At 39.3% G+C, this 20,311-nt stretch overlaps 1 protein-coding gene across 4 annotated transcripts; it reads left to right on the top strand.

The window, feature by feature from the left end:
- Positions 1-88: 88 nt before the first annotated feature.
- RPS6KB1 (ribosomal protein S6 kinase B1) lies at positions 89-19,271 on the top strand. Of its 4 annotated transcripts, XM_074922513.1 has the most exons (15): positions 89-285; positions 3,677-3,726; positions 4,797-4,917; positions 5,270-5,338; positions 5,783-5,930; positions 6,586-6,643; positions 7,633-7,733; positions 8,674-8,764; positions 8,967-9,057; positions 9,377-9,484; positions 9,776-9,838; positions 10,662-10,739; positions 12,372-12,479; positions 13,064-13,176; positions 13,744-19,270. In XM_074922513.1, the coding sequence occupies exons 1-15, from the start codon at positions 214-216 to the stop codon at positions 13,979-13,981; spliced, it is 1,509 nt and encodes a 502-aa protein (XP_074778614.1). In that variant the 5' UTR covers positions 89-213; the 3' UTR covers positions 13,982-19,270. The 4 variants fall into 4 exon arrangements, with proteins under 4 accessions (XP_074778614.1, XP_074778616.1, XP_074778615.1 ...); XM_074922515.1 differs by lacking the exon at positions 12,372-12,479 and having other exon boundaries at positions 13,744-19,271; XM_074922514.1 differs by lacking the exon at positions 5,270-5,338.
- Positions 19,272-20,311: the final 1,040 nt, after the last annotated feature.

The following is a 20,311-nucleotide window of genomic DNA, read 5'->3' as shown; positions in this document are numbered from 1 at the left end:
CGCATGCCCGGTGCCGCCCGGGCCCATGCCGGAAGGGGCCGTGCGCCTGCGCGGCGGCCGCAGTCGGGGCGGGGGCGCAGGCGCGCTGGGGCCGGGCGGCCGGTGATGGCGGCCGTGGCGGAGTTGGGGGGTGCGGGCCCATGAGGCGGCCCAGGCCCCGCGCACCCAGCACAGCCAGGGAGGGGCGGCGGCGCCGCGGCTCGCACCCGCGCCATGGCGGGCGTGTTCGACATCGACCTGGACCAGCCTGAGGACGCGGGTTCGGACGAGGAGCTGGAGGAGGGGGTGAGAGGGGGGAGCCCGAGCCGGCGCGGCGCGGGGAGGGGAGCGGGAGGCCGCTGCGGGGAGCGGCGCCAGGGGTGAGGCCTGAGGGGACGGCGCGGGAGGCGGCCGGCGCCGGGGGGCGCATCCCGCCCGCGGCCGGCCTGGCGGGGACGGCGCGGAGGCGGGCAGGGGCCGCGCTGCGGCGGGGCGGGAGCCGGGCGAGGCGGAGCGCGGTGTCGGCCGCCGCCCCGGCCCCGCGCAGGTGAGGCGGCCGCGACCGCGCCCTGCCCGCCCGCGGCCGGCCGTGCTCCCCCGGGGGAGGCAGCGCTGCGGCGGCAGCGGGCCCCGCGCCCGGCCCGGCCTCGTAGCGCCCGGGAGGCGGCCGGGGAGTTCCCGTCCGCGGGAGGGAGGCGGCGTCGCGCCCTTGGCCGGGAGCAGGTTTCTGGCAGCCGGGTAGCAGCGCTTCCCTCCCCGCTGAGGGTGCGGGCTGCGCCAAACTTGCGGGAGCTTTTTCCCGTGGAAGTTTTGCGGTGGATTTCTTAGCACGAGTGCCGCAGCGGGTTGGTGGTGGTGGGTTTTTTTTCTTTCTTTTTTTTTTTTTTTTTTTTTTCTTGTCACATGTTTTAACGTCAGTGCGGAGATGCTAATCTTTCTGGAACTGTATAAAGTCGGTGCTCTAGCGCCAAAATTAAAACCAAAGCTTTAAAATGCTGCGTTTAGGCGTCTGTATGGATCAACGTGCATCTCCATCTCATGCTGCGGTAAACGGTTCACCTTGTAATCTGGAGTTTGTCATTTTGTAATGTTCGTATAGATTCTGTTAAGGCTTTGGGGGAAATTTTATTACAAGATCTCTGTTTATATTTTTCTAGTGCCACTGTTGCTTTTTTATCTTGTTTTGTATATTAAACGTTTGCTATTGCTTAAACTGCTACTGCATTTATTTTTGTGCTATTTAAATACTGATGACATTCTTGGAGTCTTTGAGATAACCAAATACTCTCTGTCACAGTTGGAATACCCACACTAGGTATAAACTCTAGAGACATGGTTTGACAGCTGAAGGCTTGAACGATTCTTGGCCTGCAGGAAAAAGCCCTGTTTGTCACCTCAAAAATCAATAAAGTACTTGGCTTAAAAAAATTGCTTGCATCACACCGTTAATGTTGCCAAGAACAGGTTCTAAGGGGGTGGCAAGAAAGTTGAATTTGTTCTTTCTCATGTTCCAATAATTCAGTCTCAGGGAACAATTAAAAAATCGTTATTGTGGATTTTTAAAAATTGCTATGACTGAAATTTTTGTGCAACAACTGTGAACATGAATGCACATTGGCGACTTAATTTGGCTCTCAGGTGCCTTTTGGCAAACATGAAGGGGGGTGAGAATGGCTTTGAGATTGAAAAGCAGGGAATGTAAGAGCAGGAAAGAAGGGAAGCGTCAACAACATGTGAGGGGAAAAACGTTTCACTGAAAGCTGTAGGTGTTGTGAATGTCTTACAAGGATCAGAAAGACATTGCAGCCAGAGCAGTTGAGATCATTAAACTGGAAGCGAGCAAGGTGTAAAGCCTGGACTGTCTTGTCTCATCTCTGTGGTGCTGGTCCCTGGCACCTCCTGAAAGCTGTAAACCTGGTAGTAGCAAGAACACATGTGTTGTTTTGAATAGGCACGGCCATTCTGGAAAATCTGAAGAATTGTTTAAAATGGAGAGTTTACACATAAGCCGTATGGTTGTTTGCGCTGATTATTATGGTGAAAAAAAACCCCAAGAACCCAGCCTTAATTTTTGTGTTTGTAATAATAAATGAAACGATACATATAGACTGGACTGACCGCTAGCCTTCCAGCCAGAACAGCGTTGCATTTCTTGGTTTTGTGAAATGAGAAGAAATCCTGAAAATAGCAGAATGGTATCTGAAGTGAATTTTGTTCAAGTAAATGCCGAGAATGAAAACCATAGTTCACAGGGGCAAGAAAAGCGTGTGTAAACTTTGCCAAAACCATTGGGTAACTTGAGAAGTTGTTCTAGGAACACGATGGGTATTTATTCTCTGTGTTTGTTGAATTTTTTTAAATGCATTTGTTGGCATCTAACAGTAGGGTCAAGGGCAGCTTTAGTGAGTTTTGTTGTGAAACAGATGTCAATAAGTTGGATTTCTCTAATAAATGTTATCAAGAGGACATGAGCTAGCAACTCTTGACCTGGAAACAAACTTGAACTTTTGGACTCACTAATTGCTTGTGGTGCTAGTAGGTGGAACCAGGAGTTAAATTCCCTTCTAGATCACCCACCAAAATAAACCAAAGTCTGTAAACTTGAAATGGTTTGGAAGCTATTGAAAGTTTCTGATTTTCTTTGGTTGGTGTTTTCACTTTCATAATATTTTAAAATGCACTCCTTGGCTTGGTCTGCTTTTTGCAGATCTCTGTGTTGTGTTTTTTTTTTTTTCCCTTCTGGTGCTCTGAATTTCACACATCACTCAATGTATCTGTAGATTCCAGACTGTTTGTCACTAACTTGCAGTTGTTACTTCACGTACATATTTTTAAAAATAAAAATATTAAGGTATAGTCTAAAGCCCATTAGAAGCTTGCCCATTAAATTCTACCTGTACTCATTCCAGCTCTCTGCTTGGTCTGCACTTCTCTTGCCATGTAGAGCCACAATTATAGGGAAGTATTATCTTGCACATTATCTTGCATAAGGGATCACGCTGAAAATTCTTTGAAGAAAATATCTCTTTAGAATTGAACTGCATTCTTTAATGGTGACTAGTTCTGATGAAGTGCTTGAACCTTCTTTAGTAATAATGGCATGCATTAATCTGCCTGAATGAATATTGGTTAGAAAAGGTATTTAACATCAGAGTAAAGCTTAATTCTTTCATTACTATTGGGATTTGATTATTAGCAATATAGAACAATAAAACCTTTTCAGTAGATTGTTTCTAGTGCAGAGTTCATCTAATCTTTACTGTTCGTCTAATTTGCATAGTACTGTAATAGGATCTAAAAATTTGTATGTAAGAGCAACTGTAAAGAAAAATGCAGTACCTTAACATTTTTCAAATTCACCTGGGGGTGTGTGAAATTGTTACCTCTAATATTTAACAATGCAGTCAGGTAAAAACAGTGGTTCACTGTGTCACTGTTTCAGATATGTGGAAGTATTGCAAATCTTGCAAGAGTTTTGTAGATTTCTTATCTCCTACTGATAATTTATTATTTCTGACCTTTAGACTTGTTTAATTGTATAAAATATAACTATATAATTAAATGATATAATTATATATAGAGAATTATTTTTTATGTATCATTTAAGAAGTTGTAAAACACATCGGAGCATTTATTTTTAAGGCTGCTTTTTTTCTTTTGTTATAATTAACCTTCCTTCTACCCCTCCCATCCCCAGGGTCAATTAAGTGAGAGCATGGACCATGGAGGAGTTGGCCAATATGACCTGTAAGTTGCTGCTAGAAAATGTTCTGTATCATTCATGCCAACTGCATATAAATTCTAATTTTGTTACATTGTTAAGTTAAATAGAAAATTTTGTCATTCTTGTTCAATTTTGAGTTGTTTCTAGTCGTTTCACTATTTCTTCACATTAAAATTTGTGAATTGTATCTTGAAATATAATAATAATAAAAAAAAATTCTGGCAAAACTTTCTGTTTGTCTTTTAATCCTTGTTTCTCCTAACATACCTCTTATACTGGAGTAGTACTTGTAATATGAGTATAATGGACTCTCTGCAGAACATTGTATGTTCTGTTCATTTTATAAGGGCTCCAGTTGCAGATTTGCGTGGCAGCCTGAAGCAGATGAGAATTCAGAAGTTCTGATTTGACGTTCAGGAGACAGCTACCTTTAGCATTTCTTTTTATAGATTTCCAGATAGTTTCAGCGTACCGTGTTGTGAGAAGAACGCAATGATAGTTAAACCAGTTCAGTTACGTTTGCTTTAGCAGGATCAATCTGTTAGATTTTTTTGCTGAGCTGTAGCATAATTTAGAACCATCATTAAATTATGGATCGGTCTTTTGTGGTATGTTCAGAGTTGTGAGACTTTTTTTGTTACAGCTTTTTCTGCGAGATATTTGTGTTATAGAAGTCTTACCATGACTGTTGGGACTGCTGAATGGGATCTGAAACTTAAAACGCACCTTGTAGCCTTGCCTTTACTTGAGGTCTTGTAGAAATACCAGTCAGTTTGAGGCTTTGGTCTTTTAAACTTAATTCTGGTGTAATACGGAGATTTATTATGCGTTAAAAAGAAGGAATCCGAAGGGAATCTTGATACTATAAATCCCCCAAATTTGCAGATAATCTTTTCTGTGCAAGTTGCAACTTGCTGCTTTGCACACACCTAAACAAAATTTCTGATGCTGAGAATTCTCTGAATGTCCAAAGCAGTCATTCAGTTATGTCAGATACAGTATATGCTTTTCGGAAAGTAATTTGCTTGCTTACTTTCATTTGATGGTTTTTGAGTATCAGGTAGTCTTATATTCTTGTTTCGGTTTTATCCAGTGGCATGGAACATTGTGAAAAATTTGAGATTTCAGAGACTAGTGTAAACAGAGGTCCAGAAAAGATCCGACCAGAGTGCTTTGAGTTACTACGCGTGCTTGGCAAAGGTGGCTATGGAAAGGTAAGGAACTCTTTTTCTGCAGAAGTAAATCCATTACACCGGAGGTGGCTTAAGTGCTTTGGCAAGGTCTAATCTTCCTGTCCTGTTTTCTGCCAAGTTCATTCCACCAGAAGGTAACCTCAGGGCTGCCAGGGTTGGTGTGGTGGGACTGAGGCCACTGGCAGAGCCTCACCAGCTGGTGGCAGTAGGAAATGTCCCAAACTGGGTCTGGTTCAAAGCACTAGCTCTTCTCCTTCAGGCAGCGTTGCGTTTTGTAGGTGATCTCATCTCTCTTTTGCAGAACTTTGTTTTTTCACTTCAGATGGCTGACCCGGTAGTAATGCGTGATTGCTTCTGTATTGGTGTTGTATAGGTGTTTCAAGTACGAAAAGTAACCGGAGCAAACACTGGGAAAATATTTGCTATGAAAGTTCTTAAAAAGGTAACCTGCATGTTCATGTTTTGCTACTGTTGGAATCTAAAGAAATCTATTCCTCCCTTTAGCTGTTATAATTATCTAATTACATCATATACCTAAAATTAAACTTTTATCTGTGATACATACAGTTGTTATCCAGGTACAGTTGGAATTATAATTAGTCTTTAAAGCGTTTTGTCTGTGTAGTTCTTAGCAGCTAATTTAAATAGCTCTGGAGGTTCATTCCAACCTAAATTATTGTACGATACTATGAAATAAATAAAGACCTAAACTTCCACAAGAAAACTGTCATGTTATGTATATATTGTGGTGAAATTTTCTTTTTTTAATGATGTTGCTGACTCATAGGTAGTGTTGTGAGCGTGTAGTAAACTCAGGACTGAACTAAATATAAAAGTCTGTCTTGTTTGGCATGTTCTTGTGCTCACATCTCTCTGCTTTTTGTAGGCAATGATTGTAAGGAATGCAAAGGATACAGCTCATACAAAAGCAGAGCGGAATATACTGGAGGAAGTGAAACATCCCTTCATCGTAGACTTAATTTATGCCTTTCAGACTGGTGGAAAACTCTACCTCATCCTTGAGTATCTCAGTGGTCAGTATATGAAATTGCTACCTGCTTCTTGGTATCTTACATAATTGGAAATTTGGATTTCTTACTCTACTTCAGAAGGCCAGCTAACTATTGGCATGGTGTCTTAACAATGTAAAATAGGTTAGTATTAAAAATACGTAGAAAAACATAAATAAACCTTCCAGTTCAATTCAATAAAGATGAATGAAGCATAGTTATTTTTCATGACAGTACAGGAGAGGAGGGTTTTTAATACTTTTTCTTCCATCAGGCTTGTAATTCCTGGTGTGTTACACTTAGATTCTGTGCAGTCATGCAGAGTACCTGAGGTTTTAGTCCTTGCAGGTTCTTTGTGAAACAAGAAAGTGCGATCTTTATTTCACAGACAGGGAAACAAACACAGACTAGAAGCAATTTGCTCAAGCTATAACAAGAGAAAAAACAGGGACAGAAATGCTGCTGGCTTCTTCAGCTTGCTCTTTTGATTTCTTTTGGCATTTCTTTAGGTTGCTAGGAATCTGAGAATAACAGAATAGTAAGTTCTAAGTTGTTTTTTATGAAATAACTTCTTGTAGAGCAAGGCAGAATACCGTTGCGTATAGTTTTTCTAGAATATAGACTTGACTGACTAAAAATGATACTTTATTGGAGTATAATCTCACTTTTCTCCTGACAGGAGGAGAACTATTTATGCAGTTAGAGAGAGAAGGGATATTTATGGAAGACACAGCTTGGTAAGTGAAACTATTTTGGTAAATCAATAGTTTGGGGTTTTTTTTAAGTGCTTAAACTGTATACTCTTGACTTTAAAAACTGTATGTAACTACTCATTCATTTCACAGTGTAGTGAAAAGAACAGTTAACTGGGTTTTAGAAAGATGTATGTTTTCCGTACTTACCATTTTGTGCTGGTGTGACTCCAGTCTTACTACAGAAGAGGGGCCATTGCTCATTGCCAAGTGGGCTGTAGTCCATAGGGCTGTGGTAAAGGAGGTGGTTTGGGTGTTGGAGAAAAGACTCTGAAAGACTTGCTGTAAATGTACTTTTTTTTTTTTTTTTTCTCTTGATCCACACACAATTTCACCAGCCCGTTACAGAATTTCCAAGTCACTGTAATGGCTGTTTTCTAATAATCAGATGTGTGAAGTGCTACAGGTAATTATGCTAATGAAGGAGAAAAGGCCTTTTGAGTAGTGATATTTTACGTATAAGCAAATTTAAATGATTCCTAGTTGATAAGGCTTCACACAACTGAACACAGTTGTATCTTCCCCACTGCACATGCTGATAATGCCTTAGAAAAGCTTTGATGTGCCTATGGGGCTCTAATACTGTCCCACAGAGAGCACTCTGGGTGCTGCCAGTCACCTTCTGAACTTTTTTTTTTTTTCCTTCAACTCTGCCATCTAGATGTTGTAATATGGATTGAAGCATATTTTAACCACTAACTGGTAAATTCAGATTCCTCCAGATATAATCATGATAAAATAGCTGCTGAACAGGTAAACCTAACGCTGATGGCGTAATTTCATAGTTCATTTTGAAGTCTGTGTGCCTTTTGGCAACCCAACTTTAAAGGCATCATTGTTTCTCCTGTTGATTCTCTGGTACACTTCTAATGATACTTTCAAGGAACTGTTGCTGTGTACGTTAATAGTCTTAGTGCTTAAGATGCTTTGCATGATTGAGTATGTCTAATTTTGTGGCATATGTTTCCTTCCAGCTTTTACTTGGCAGAAATCTCAATGGCACTGGGGCACTTGCATCAAAAAGGAATCATCTATCGTGACCTGAAGCCAGAAAATATCATGCTTAATCATCAAGGTAGAAATATATTAACAGTTACGTTGCCAGTCATTTGAAAACAATTCTTGAAAGGTCACAACACTTGGCTCTTACGTGAATTTCCTTAGAACAATGGCGTGTTTGTTATCACTAACTGAATGGTGTAACTGAAGAATTGCCAAAGCTAACTGCTTGCCCTTAAACACAGCTTCTTTGGCTTTAATAGGCCGCGGCAAGCTCCAAGTTCCATGTGTAGGGACACAGGCAGTTTTTGAATGATTGACTTGCTATCGCTGCAGCTCTGAAATTTTTCTTCTACTCGGTTATTGGAAACTACGTAAAGATCTGTGTCTTCAGCGCAGCATCGGTGACGTTTTAGTAATGGAGAGGAGGCGTTAGGAAAGGAATTTAGTTAGGATGCCGGATCGTCTGTAGCTGAAATGACTTACCCAGCTGTTGACACTTGACCTGACAGTAGCAGCAAATCTTGAATGCACTGTTACATTAACTATATGACACTGATTAGTTTGGCAGTCTGCACCATCCAGTATTTTCGTGTTATCTTAAACAACTTACGTACTTATTCTTAAGTCTTTGTACTGAATTATTCAGGGCACTTGACAGTTTGTTGAAGGTTGTTCTCTGAACTTTGAAGTAAGCAATAAAATTCAGTAGCCGACTTTCTTATCTGAATGATGCTCTGCAGTGTTTATGTTTCGATACATTTGTCTATATGTGAGTAAGTTTTGGTGGTTTGGCTTGTTTCTCTTCACCAAGTGGCAACACTTACACAGGTATAATGCAGAGGTTTTATCTGTAAGTGTGATTTATAGCTGTATTGCTTTGTCAGACCACTGGAGGCATCTGGAAGTAGCTCAGAGTTACTACATATCCATGTTAAAAATTCCTGTTATTTTAATGTTACTTACACAAATGTCAGAATTCTGGCAAGTCTTAAATTTCATATATTTAATTTCAGGTCATGTAAAATTGACTGACTTCGGATTATGTAAAGAATCTATTCACGATGGAACAGTCACACACACATTCTGTGGAACAATTGAATACATGTGAGCTGCATGATGAAATAGAAAAGTATTACTCTGGTCTGGGGGTAATGGCTAAATTTTGCCTTTTTTGACTGATGGTTCATATGTTCAGTCGCATATGGAAGTTTTACTTGATAAATGTGGTTTTGTTTGAAAACTAGTAGTCAGAATTAGTATTAAGCTTGTGAAAATATGTTCATATTTTCCATTTTTCTGATTGTAGGGCCCCTGAAATCTTGATGAGGAGTGGGCATAATCGTGCTGTGGACTGGTGGAGTTTGGGGGCATTAATGTATGACATGCTGACTGGAGCAGTAGGTGCACAGTTATAATTGCATGTATTTCTCTTTGTAGCTTTTGTAGTTACCTGTATTCTAATTCAGATGCACGTATAAATACGTATATATTTGTATATGTACAAACTGCAAGTAAGAAATAGAACTAAAATACAGCCACACTTAACGTTGACTACGGTCACGAGCCGCTTTCATCCAGACAGTTATTTAGAAGTCCCATTTGCAGTGATAATAATAAAGTTACCTGCTTTATAAATTACTGAAGTGAGTTCTGTGTACACAAATAAAAGACCTGAACAAGTCCTATTTTTCCTCCCGTTACAATGGTGCTTTCTAGCCTCCTTTCACTGGGGAGAACAGAAAGAAAACAATTGACAAGATTCTCAAGTGTAAACTCAACTTGCCTCCCTACCTCACACAAGAAGCCAGAGATCTGCTTAAAAAGGTAGAATCTTAATGAATGTCAGTACTACATGTGTATGTTGAAAATAGAAATATAATATGACTGTGGCTATTCAGTCCGTGCTTTTTTTACTACCTGTAAGTGAGTATTGGTTTCAGTGGTACAGAAAGTGATTAGTCTTGAAAATACAGTTGTTTTGTAAAGAATGCAGATTTTCTGACTGTTCTGTGTTCATTCTGCGTGGTATTCATTCAAATAATGATTCGTGTCAGAACTAGTCTAGTCATAGTGGCATAACTAATTTTTCTTCTTTGGATGTTATTTCTCCTTAAGCTGCTAAAAAGAAATGCTGCCTCACGTCTAGGAGCTGGTCCTGGAGATGCTGGAGAAGTTCAGGTAACTTTTGCTTAACTTAAGAATTCTTAATTTACCTCACTGAAAATAAAACAGCTTTGAGGGTACATCAGGGAAGGAGAGTACATCTCTTTTGAAGTGTAATGAGTAAAAAGGCACCCACGTGTGACAGCTGATCAAAATGTGAATGCTTTAAAGTTAAAGAAAGCGGCTGTCTACCTATTCGATCGTTTGAGATTTGGAAAGTAACTTTTATTCTTCAGCTCTGTCTTCCAGTCGATCTCTTCTACTCGTTGCACAATGCTAATTGTAGAGTCAGCCATATAAGAGTGATGATACTCTCACAGTCTGACGAAAAACCTGCCAGCCCTTGCATTTAGTGCACTCAAGGGAAGAGTGTTGTTAGTTTGCATTGTGTCGCACAGTTAAAAGTTAAGGCAGAGGCCTAGTTCCTGCTGCTTCCAGCTCGATTTTTTGTGGCGAGATGAACAATGTACTAAAGAGCCCTCCTTATTTCAGTGTGCTGATAATTTGTCATTAATACAGTGTTTTGTCATTTTTAGATACCTAACTTTTACGTTGAAAAATGCAGAGGTATTTTGCATGCAAACTGGCTTTTTCTAATACTTTCAAGGAAAAGATGATAGGGAAATATGTTATCTGACTTGGAGGTATGGTATCAATTTTCAGCTCTTCCAGCTACTCTGATGTAGTGCTGCAGAATATATTACACGAGGTCCTTGCGTGATTTTGGAAAGAAAGACACCACAGAGAGGGTCTGAAAAGAACATGCTTAATTCTTAAATTAGTGTGATTTATACTCAGAAGGCAGATTATGACTCTCTGCTGTTGGTAACTCTTGTAGGCTCACCCGTTCTTCAGACACATTAACTGGGATGAGCTGTTGGCACGAAAGGTGGAACCTCCTTTTAAACCCTTATTGGTACGTACTCAGAATGCTGTGAGATACTCCTTGTATGCCTTTAGGAAAGGTCTTAAACAATGTGGAGTCTAAAACTTAGAAACATTCACTTGTACAAACTGGAGTTCCATTGACTTCTGGTACTTTCAACAGTTAAATGCATCAACTTAGGTTACTGGTTCTCAGATTCACTCTTGTCAAATTAAAGATGGCAGATCTACCACTGGATCTACCAGATAAACTACCTCATGCAGACTTCTTATTTTCTTCCTGAGAACTGGTGCTGTATCAACAATTAAAAAAAACCCTCTTTATTTTAAATCTCCACCCAGTATGAAATACTGGCTGTCATGAGCGTGTTCTTTGTTCTGCTACTCTGTGGTCAAGGGACTCATCCATCACTGGAATAAGATCTTGCTTTTTTATGTGAGAAGGTGGCAAAAATCAGCTAAGAGCTAACATCCTTCTCTTCAGTCTCCTGGAAGAAGAAAGTTCTGCTTCAGTTTTAATTCCTCCTGCTTCTAATCTGTAGGTTAAACAGACTGGCAAGTGCGGTTACCTCTGAATTTCTGCTTCTAATAGTTAATTGAAACTAAGATGATAAATAGTTGCTAAGCAAAAGTAAATGAAGTCACCTAATTAAGCATTTTGTATGTTTGCTTATTAATATTTACAATGCATCTTGTGCATTATAGGCAGTAATTAGAGTTTGCCTCAAACCAGTGATGTGATGAATAAGCCTTTATTATCCTATCTTACGGTTTGATGGTGTAGGATGTCTGTCTTTTTTTCCCTCTGGGTACGATTAGCTACAAGCAGCAACGGGTGCTGCCACCCTGATAGTTCCTGACTGCGAAAAATCTCACTTTAAACTGACTTAGGCATCACTAATGTTGAGCATGGGGACTCCAGACCTTTTTTCCTCACCTTTTTGAATGAAATTCAGAATGACACAAGACTGCTGTTTCCAAATGAATTATCTGAAGATAGTTTTGGGTTTTTCTGTTATTAGCAAATTTTATGAAAGTTACTTGTACAGACCAGATGGGTTTTGAAAATGTGCTTCCATGGTTGCACAAAGGCCTGCACAAATGAATACCCACTGCCTTTTCAGTTACACTGAGGAGTGAGAGAAGGGATCGTGGAATTATGTCTGTTGTGCTTTGGCTGAAGTAAACACTGTTCTTCATAGTCACTTATTCCAGATTTGTCATCTGTCCCTCACAGCGTAAACACTTCTGTATTTGCAAAAATGGGGTGAAATTATCTGGAGAGGCTTCCAAAAACTTAATAGTTGCAACTGTTCTATACTGGTTGTGACAAGAGCTGAACTTGCAAGAAACTGGCATTGTATTTCTAAAAGTTTTTATTTGTAATTTGAGATATTTTTTTTAAAAGGCATCTTTTTAATTTATGTTCCTTTTTGATCCATAATTTTTGCCCCTCCCCCTTGCCTTTATTTCTCAGTGTCAGTGCCCATAGTGACCTCCCACTGGCAGCGACAGGATTCCGACACCACTCCAGGGTTTTACTACAGCAGAGCTCTGCCAAAAATCTATGGAATGAACTCCATCCAGAGGCTACACTGATCACCGCTAAGCCATTTGGTTGATATCTGTAATATAAACCCTTAATCATTTTGTTTTTGCAAAGCAATCTGAAGAGGATGTGAGCCAGTTTGATTCAAAGTTTACACGTCAGACACCTGTTGATAGCCCAGATGACTCTACTCTCAGTGAAAGTGCCAACCAGGTCTTTCTGGTAAGTGAGCCAGGGACGAGTGTGTAACGACTGTGCAGAGGTATGTGGTGTTACTTGGAAACACTAGGGCATTTCAGGTGAACGAATTCTACTGAACCCTAACACCTGATACTTGAAGCAAACTGTCATAATTTTAAACACACGTTCTGCGACAGATCTGAAATGTTTAAGGGCTTGGGAAATAGTTTGATTATTGCTGACGTTATCTTTATATAGATAAAGCAGCCAACAAACACTGCTTACCTTCTGAAATGTCAGCATTCTAATTCATAGTGGCATTATGAACCCTGGGCATGTGATTGCTTTCACAGTCATGCAGAGAGAACAATGTCCATTCTATAGATCAAAATTAATTAAATTGAGCATGCCTGCGGGAATCTGTGATGTGCGTAGAAATATCTGGGGTGTGCAGGCACCCGGGTGAGGAACTCCCTCAACCTGTTTGCTTCAGGAAGTGAGTAGAAGTTTGTATGTCTACATTTACTCTCCTGTTTATAATTATTTCATGCCAGTCATAACTGTACAAGTGATCATAAATGTAAATCTTGCCTGTAAGTTACAGTGCGTTCATTCCTGTTTTGCAGGGTTTTACGTACGTGGCTCCATCTGTACTTGAAAGCGTAAAAGAGAAATTTTCTTTTGAACCAAAAATTCGATCACCTCGCAGATTCATAGGTAGCCCTAGGACACCAGTCAGGTATCTTCTTTTTTTTTTTTTTTTTTCTTTTTTCTTTTTTGTAATACACTTTTTGGCAAGTAGTTGAAATAGATCTGCACTAAAAATAAAAAAATGCGGCGTTTCTTCTCAGTAAGCCCATCACTTTAGAAGTGCAGCATTGATCCTGTTTTACAAACCACATTATTAGAGACAAATCTATGGCGTTTGGCAGCACAAGAAGTACTAATTTGTGTGCTGTTCAGCGCTGATACAGCCTCAAAGTCTGGTGACCTTGGTACACCATTCCTCTAGAACTGTCTCAGAACATCCTAAGTACTTATGTGCCGCTAAGAATCATGTTAGTACAGAAAATTCCTTCTGCAGTCACCTAGAAATAAATCCTCACTACTCAGATGAGAGAATTTTACTTTGCAAGAGACTGTGGTAGAAGCTAGACATGGAAACTTTCTCAAACTTCTGGAATTGGAAGGAAGAATTATAAATGCTTCTCAATAGGCGTTTGAGTTCAGCTTCCTGCAGAGTAAAGGACGTACCTTGGTGCTGTGTGTATCTTCATCTCTGATTTTTATATTTCTTGTTTTAAAGCCCTGTAAAGTTTTCCCCTGGGGAATTCTGGGGAAGAGGTGCTTCTGCCAGCGCATCAAATACTCAGACACCTGTGGAATATCCAATGGAGACAAGTGGAATAGAACAAATGGATGTGACAGTCTGTGGAGAGGCCTCAGCACCACTTCCAATCCGGCAACCAAACTCTGGGCCATATAAAAAACAAGCTTTTCCCATGATTTCCAAACGACCAGAGCACTTGCGCATGAATCTATGACGACACAATTTTTTTAAGCCTTTGAAGGTGGAAAACAAAGAACGGACATAAGCCCCCTTGAAGTTGAAATACGAGGGCTTGTATGGTTTACTTTTAAAAAGTGACAGTATCAAAGAGTCAGTCATTGCACAGAGCGACTTGGAAAGCAAAGAAAAACGGATTTTTTTTCTGTCAATCAATGGTGCATAAAAAAAACTTTAGAAAATGGTATTGCAGAACTCTAGGCACATCATCTAACTGATTCGCAGTGACATCTTCTCACCTTATCAAGGATTTTTCAGCTTGATAGCTTGAAACTGACAGTATTAAGGGTCAGGATGTTGCTTCAGAATCACTGGTCTAGTCGTGAATGTGTCAAGGAGGGTTAGCCCTTTCACTAGGCAGAGTATGAAATGCCTACATGCTTGCGTCTGAGGAATAATTAGCATGCAAGCTTGGTTAAGCTGTTTCCTACAATGGGGTGGAATCAAAGATGAAAGATAAAATTAATTGGTATTTCACATTCAAAACATAATGAGTTTTTTATATATATATAAAAAATATATATTTTTCAAATAGATTTTTTGATTCAGCTCATTATGGAAAGTATCCCAAAATTAAAAATGCAAAATAATTGGTTGCTGTGAAGAAAGTTAAAGGCTCTAGTTCTGATTCTTCTCCTCGTGAAACAACAAATCAATAAGTGAATCACTCAATTACCAGCTTGGCAATGTGGGGTGGGAGAGAACTGTTTCACTTGCTTACCCAGCTGAAATACCTGTTCCTGCAAAGACAAATGGATCTAATCAAATGGCAATGCTGCTATGTTCTAGGCTTAACTGGAAGCCATGGGCTCACATACACGTCCTGCTTATTTCATCCTTGTCCTCAGCAGACATTTCACTGGGAAACATCACTTTTGTATACACTAGTCCTTAGGTGGAGACAGCTGAATATGTTCAGATTCTTACCCATATGAAAGATCAGGAAAAAGTGCATTGGAAAACAAGGTCAATAGAAACATATAGGAAATATCACAGGAAACATATACAGATTCCACATGGTATAACGAAATAAACCTTTTTGTAATCAGTGGGTAAGAATTTGAGGATTTTTTTTTTTTAATAAAATTCTGCGTATGGGAGTTCCCTGCCATTATACATTTCTAAATTTATCAATTTTTTTTCTATGCTGGGGCAATAAATTTGCTGATTGTACAAGAAAAGTGTTAAATGGCCTTTCAGTGAATGTCTTCCACAGTGGGTCAGAACTTTAGCAACTTAATTTAGGAAACATGTTCTAAGGACACTATTTATGTTTTTGAAATTGTCACAATCTGTACAAATGACTTACAGGTACAAAGAATAAAATAAAGGTAACTTTACCTTACTTAAATACTTCCTGCCTTAAAGAAAGCATTTCCATGAACATAGCTGGTGAAAGGGTTAATATCTGCAGAGCTTTACACTAGTTAGAGTGTGTATGGTGTGTGCGTGTGTGTGTATATGATCATGCAACTGCATACAAGTCCTGTCACTTTTTGCCTGCCACACGTTGCATTATCTTTAGTCAAACTGTGCAAAGTCTACTTCTCGTGTTTCACAACAGTAGGGATTTTTTTATAGATTCTGCTTACTCTGTGTATACTGAATCTTTTTGAGCCATAGGATCCAAGCCATAAAACTCTCTAAGCATGTTGAATCCAATCAGAGTGCTGTTTTCTAAAATTTGCAAGTCAGAAGGATTCATCAGTATCTCGTTGATACTAATAAAGAACCAACAAAAAAGATGGTTATGATCGGAGCAAAAATAATTTTTTTTTTTTCCTACTGATAAGCCTTTTGTTGGAAAATTTTTTAATTTAGTTTTATACACAAAATCAGGTTACCTTCCAGTGACCCTAATTGTACTGGCAGATTGCCTTTTTTCCTTTGGTAATATGGCCACTGGTGACATGTTGTGAAACTGAAATCAAAGTGCTTCTGCGTGTTTGTATTATGCATATTTGCAAATACTCAACACTTGAAGCAGTGCCTGTCTGTGCCACTTGTTAACATAGGTTTCCTAACATGTTTACTGAGGATAAAGGAACTTGGTTTAAAATTTTTTTTTTTTTTATTTTTTTGAGGCAGATCTCTCTTGGTCCTAGTTACAGCTAACGGTTGCTTTTTGGTTGGCTGGATGTATTGTCCAGTAGAATTGGTTTAATATGGCTGGCAAGAATGGCAAGAGTTGTTTGTCTGAGTTCACTGATTAATTACAGATACAATTCATTGGGTTTAAAAGTAAATTTCATGTACTGTCAATGTTTCATCCCATAGATTGAGTTTAATTCCCTACCATAACTGTGAAACTTTTGGAGTGTGACTCAGACAGCAAGCACACACTATGCAATATGGTTTATCCTGTATTTATTTGTAAAAATATCAGACATAGATCCTCTATATATATATAATAGTGTCAAAATTACTAGTCGTGAACTAAGGGGAGTGGAGTTCTAGCTCCTGTCTGGCTATTTCAGATAAGTGCGGAATGCATTGAATATTGGAGAGCTTAACAAGTGCTTTCTTTTGTTCATTTAAAAATGTCTTAAATTTTTCATTAGAGTATAGAATCTTATTTTTTTTATTTTGTACAAGCTGCGCTTTTTTAATTATAATCACTGAAAAATTCACTATAATTTGATTTTATAGGATTTTTGTAGCATTACAAAAATATAGTAAAACTGAGGTTAATACCTGTTGTGGCTAACCATATAAAAGTATTAAATCTTAAACTTGAACAAAAGTCATATTTTTTTTTACCAGATGTTAAATAGGGGAATATTTTGTTCCGCAGGTCATTATCACAAAAGGTTTATAGGTCAGCTGTGTTACCAGCAGTTTTTCTTTTCCCATTTGATGCAGAAACTATTCTGGTATAAGATATTCAGAATTTCATCATTTTTCTCTGTGGGAGTGATGCATACATTTGATGCCATTCGTGTACTAAATTGTAATTTTGGGAATGCTGGAATAATTCCTACCAAGACTGTCTTAATTGTGCCATCTGACATTTGAATGTCATCCTGGTATTAGCTCATAATAAAAGATAAAAATCAATGAGTCAATTGTTCTTTTCAATATCCCTTTTTTTTTTGCCTTGCTATCTAAAAGCTGAACTGCTGGAGAACATTTAATATTTGAGTCCACTCTTAACTATACATTGGATGTTTACTTTGGGTCTATTCTCTTTTTAATATTAACTCCCAACCTGCTCTCGCTGTTAATCAGAAAGTGCATCAAACATTGAGGGAGACTGCTCTTGTTCCTAGGACAGATGCTTGGGTTTTGATGATTTTTTGTTTTGGTTTGTTTTTTTTTAAATCTGTCTCTACAGCAGGATAGTTGCTGTTTCATTTTCCCAGTTTAGAGGGAAATCCTTTACCCTCAGGGGTACAGAAGAAGTTATTAAGAAGGTGGCAAACTACTTAACGATTCTTCCTGCAGATCCTTGATGGTATACTGTATGCAGTTCCTGTGTATGAACTTCTACAGATTGTTCTCTTCTAGATTAACGGGGCTTTGTAGCCATCTTCAAGAAACAAACTTGAGCTGCCTTAGTAGAAATAAAGGTAATCCCTATTCTGTTTTCATCTTTCAGTTTACTGGAACTAAATATACTCAACTGCTGAATAGGATGGATGTGAATAGCAATTAAATGCAAATTTAAACATAGGCTAATCCAAGCGACCTTTTTTTTTTTTTTTAATCAGAAGTAGGTAGGCCCCAAGTGTAACTGGATCTAAATCATTGTCTTTCATGACAGTTTGGAAGGGAGAAGGAGGGAGGAGTAATTCCACTTAGAACTTCAAGGACCTGACATGTTAGTTCTGATCGGTCTGGCTTACCAAGGGGCTGGTACCTTCCCCTAGGTTCTTGGGCTCTTAAAAAGTGGCTACTGATTGCCCTCTGTCATCCTCTTCTGTGTTGTGTCTCCTGCAGAGTCAGCCATGTGCTGGGTGCCTGGAGAGCAGGGCAGCTCCCTGGCCTCAGTGGGCTCGAGGAGGAAGAGCTGCACAGGAACAGCAGGGTGCCAGCAAGCGGATCAGAGAGGATCTCATTCACGGATGTAAGTTACTCACTTTCTTCCCTCTCTGTAACTAAGATGAGAATGACTTGTTTTCATTTACGAAGTGTAAATCTAAACTGGTTGAGCGAAATCTCTTTTTAGTTCTTTGGGGTTTTTTTTTAATAAAATGTGTTTGATAAGATGACTGGGTTTGAATAATTTTCACCGGACCTTAAAGGAAAAAAAAATCATCAACAGAGTATAAAAGGCAGATTGTTCCTTGGTCCTGTCTCTGACCAACAACCACCCTTATCCTAGTAAGATGTTGTTACTGCTACGTAGTAGACAAAGATCAGCAACAATCCAGCGTTGACTTAAAGCACTGACACCATGTTTTGTTGTGCTCTGTAAAACAGTTGTGGTGAACTTTACAGGCCAGATGACACTGTGGAGTTCTTGTGTTGATTTTTTTTTCTTAACCACAAGTGTAATACTTCTAAATTAGTTTCATATTTCTTAGTAATAACACTGGCCTTGCATATGGTCCTTGATGCCTTAATTCCTCAATGTACAGTATCTGTCTCAGATATTGAACTACCTCTTGAGGGAAGTAATTTATAAATATTGACGTCCTATACCAAAAGAATATTTAGTTCGGGCTAATTTCTTTCAAATTTTCCTGCATATTTTGAATGTATATGTGTAAAGCAGTGTGTTCATTGATCTCTAACTGCCTTCCTAGTTCATCTTAGGTCTGCCAGTGCAAGGTGTTGATCCTGACAGACCACTTCAGCTTTGCACTCTCCTAGAATCATCAATTCTGTGATTGACTCTATGATGAAACAGGAAGCTTACCTCTCATTATTCCCTGCCACATAAGCAATGGGGCTGCTATTTACTCATCTGGGGGATAAGGCAATAAGAAAGCATACCTGTTTCTCAGATCCTTTCCCTTAGTCAGCAAGGTAGTGGCTCTGCTTTCGACACAACTGTTTCTATCAAGCAGCTGGTGCATCTCAGAATTCCCAGTTAGCATTCCAGGAATGGACTAGGTGATTTAGACCTATTGTTCTAAAAAGATTTTTGAAAGTCCATCACAGAATACTGGAATTGTGAAGAATGACCGCCCATTACTGGTAGGCAATGGATTTAATCAGTATTCAAGTATTGGGAAGTGCATTTCCTTGCTCTAACATCATGTCCAAGTCTAATGAATTATAGTTTGTATTTTCTCAGAGAGGATTTGTGAATTAAAAAGTGATTAAGTGGTTGGTATTAGCATTTCAGGAAAAGCTAATCCAGGATAATTTACAATTTTTATTTTGCCCAGTGTTTTAGAAAGGGTTGGTTATTGCACCTGCACTTATAAAGTGTATTGGGCTGAGTCACATCTACTCTCACAAGCAAAGCTTTTTTAAAGGTGCTATTTGTTGACTAAATGAAATACATTGTTTACACAATACTTTATGAAGAAAAAAACCCTTAAAACACACTTCAGCTAAACTGTATGTTGATGATTAAATTTGAAAGTCTAAATATGATTGTGTAACCAAGTGAGCTGCCAAAGTCTCTGTGGGCCCATCAGAGATTTAGAATCCAGCCTTAAGTTCCCCCTACTCTTTTTTTGTTCCTTGACTGATTCAGTTCTTATCCATCTCTCAGGAGGAGTTCTGCTGCAGCAGCAGTCTGAATATCAGCATTGATGAAATTTAAATAACAGACAGTTCTGATCTTGTAGGAACTTCAGCTGCAAGCTAAGGCATAGCTAGATCTCCCCAAGGAAACAAAGAGCAGTTTGTCCTGACAGTACTGGAGGTACAGGCACAAGCCCGTTACGGTGCAGCTCTGGCTATGGCCAAGTTCCAAGTCTTCCCTGCCACCCTCAGGACTGCTCTAACCCCTTTCAGCTGCACATTCTCCAAACTAAGTACCTCATCTGCTGGGAGAGGCTTCCACGAGAACCAGGCTCTTCTACGCCCATAAGTTTCCAATTACAGACTTAGAAGCTTTTGCCTGTTTTCTTTAATCTGGAGTCTTTCCCCAGCCACTCAGATAGCATGGTGGAACAATCATAGGGCACATTTACTCTGAACTGCAGTCAGCTTCAAACAAAAATACAGTTAGCAAATATGCAGCATGCTATAGCAAAAGCAAGCTTGAACATAAAATGATACCTCTTAGCTTGAATCTTCCATCTCATTACATTTTTATTCAGAATACTAAATTCTACTAGTATTAGACTTCTAGCTGTACCTTTAAGGGCACTCTCCCATCCTGCCCTGTCAGCCCTATAAATCTGGC

This window comes from Athene noctua, chromosome 19 (genome assembly GCF_965140245.1).
Source record: "Athene noctua chromosome 19, bAthNoc1.hap1.1, whole genome shotgun sequence".
Taxonomy (NCBI): domain Eukaryota; kingdom Metazoa; phylum Chordata; class Aves; order Strigiformes; family Strigidae; genus Athene; species Athene noctua.
This window is presented reverse-complemented; position numbering and strand designations above follow the sequence as displayed.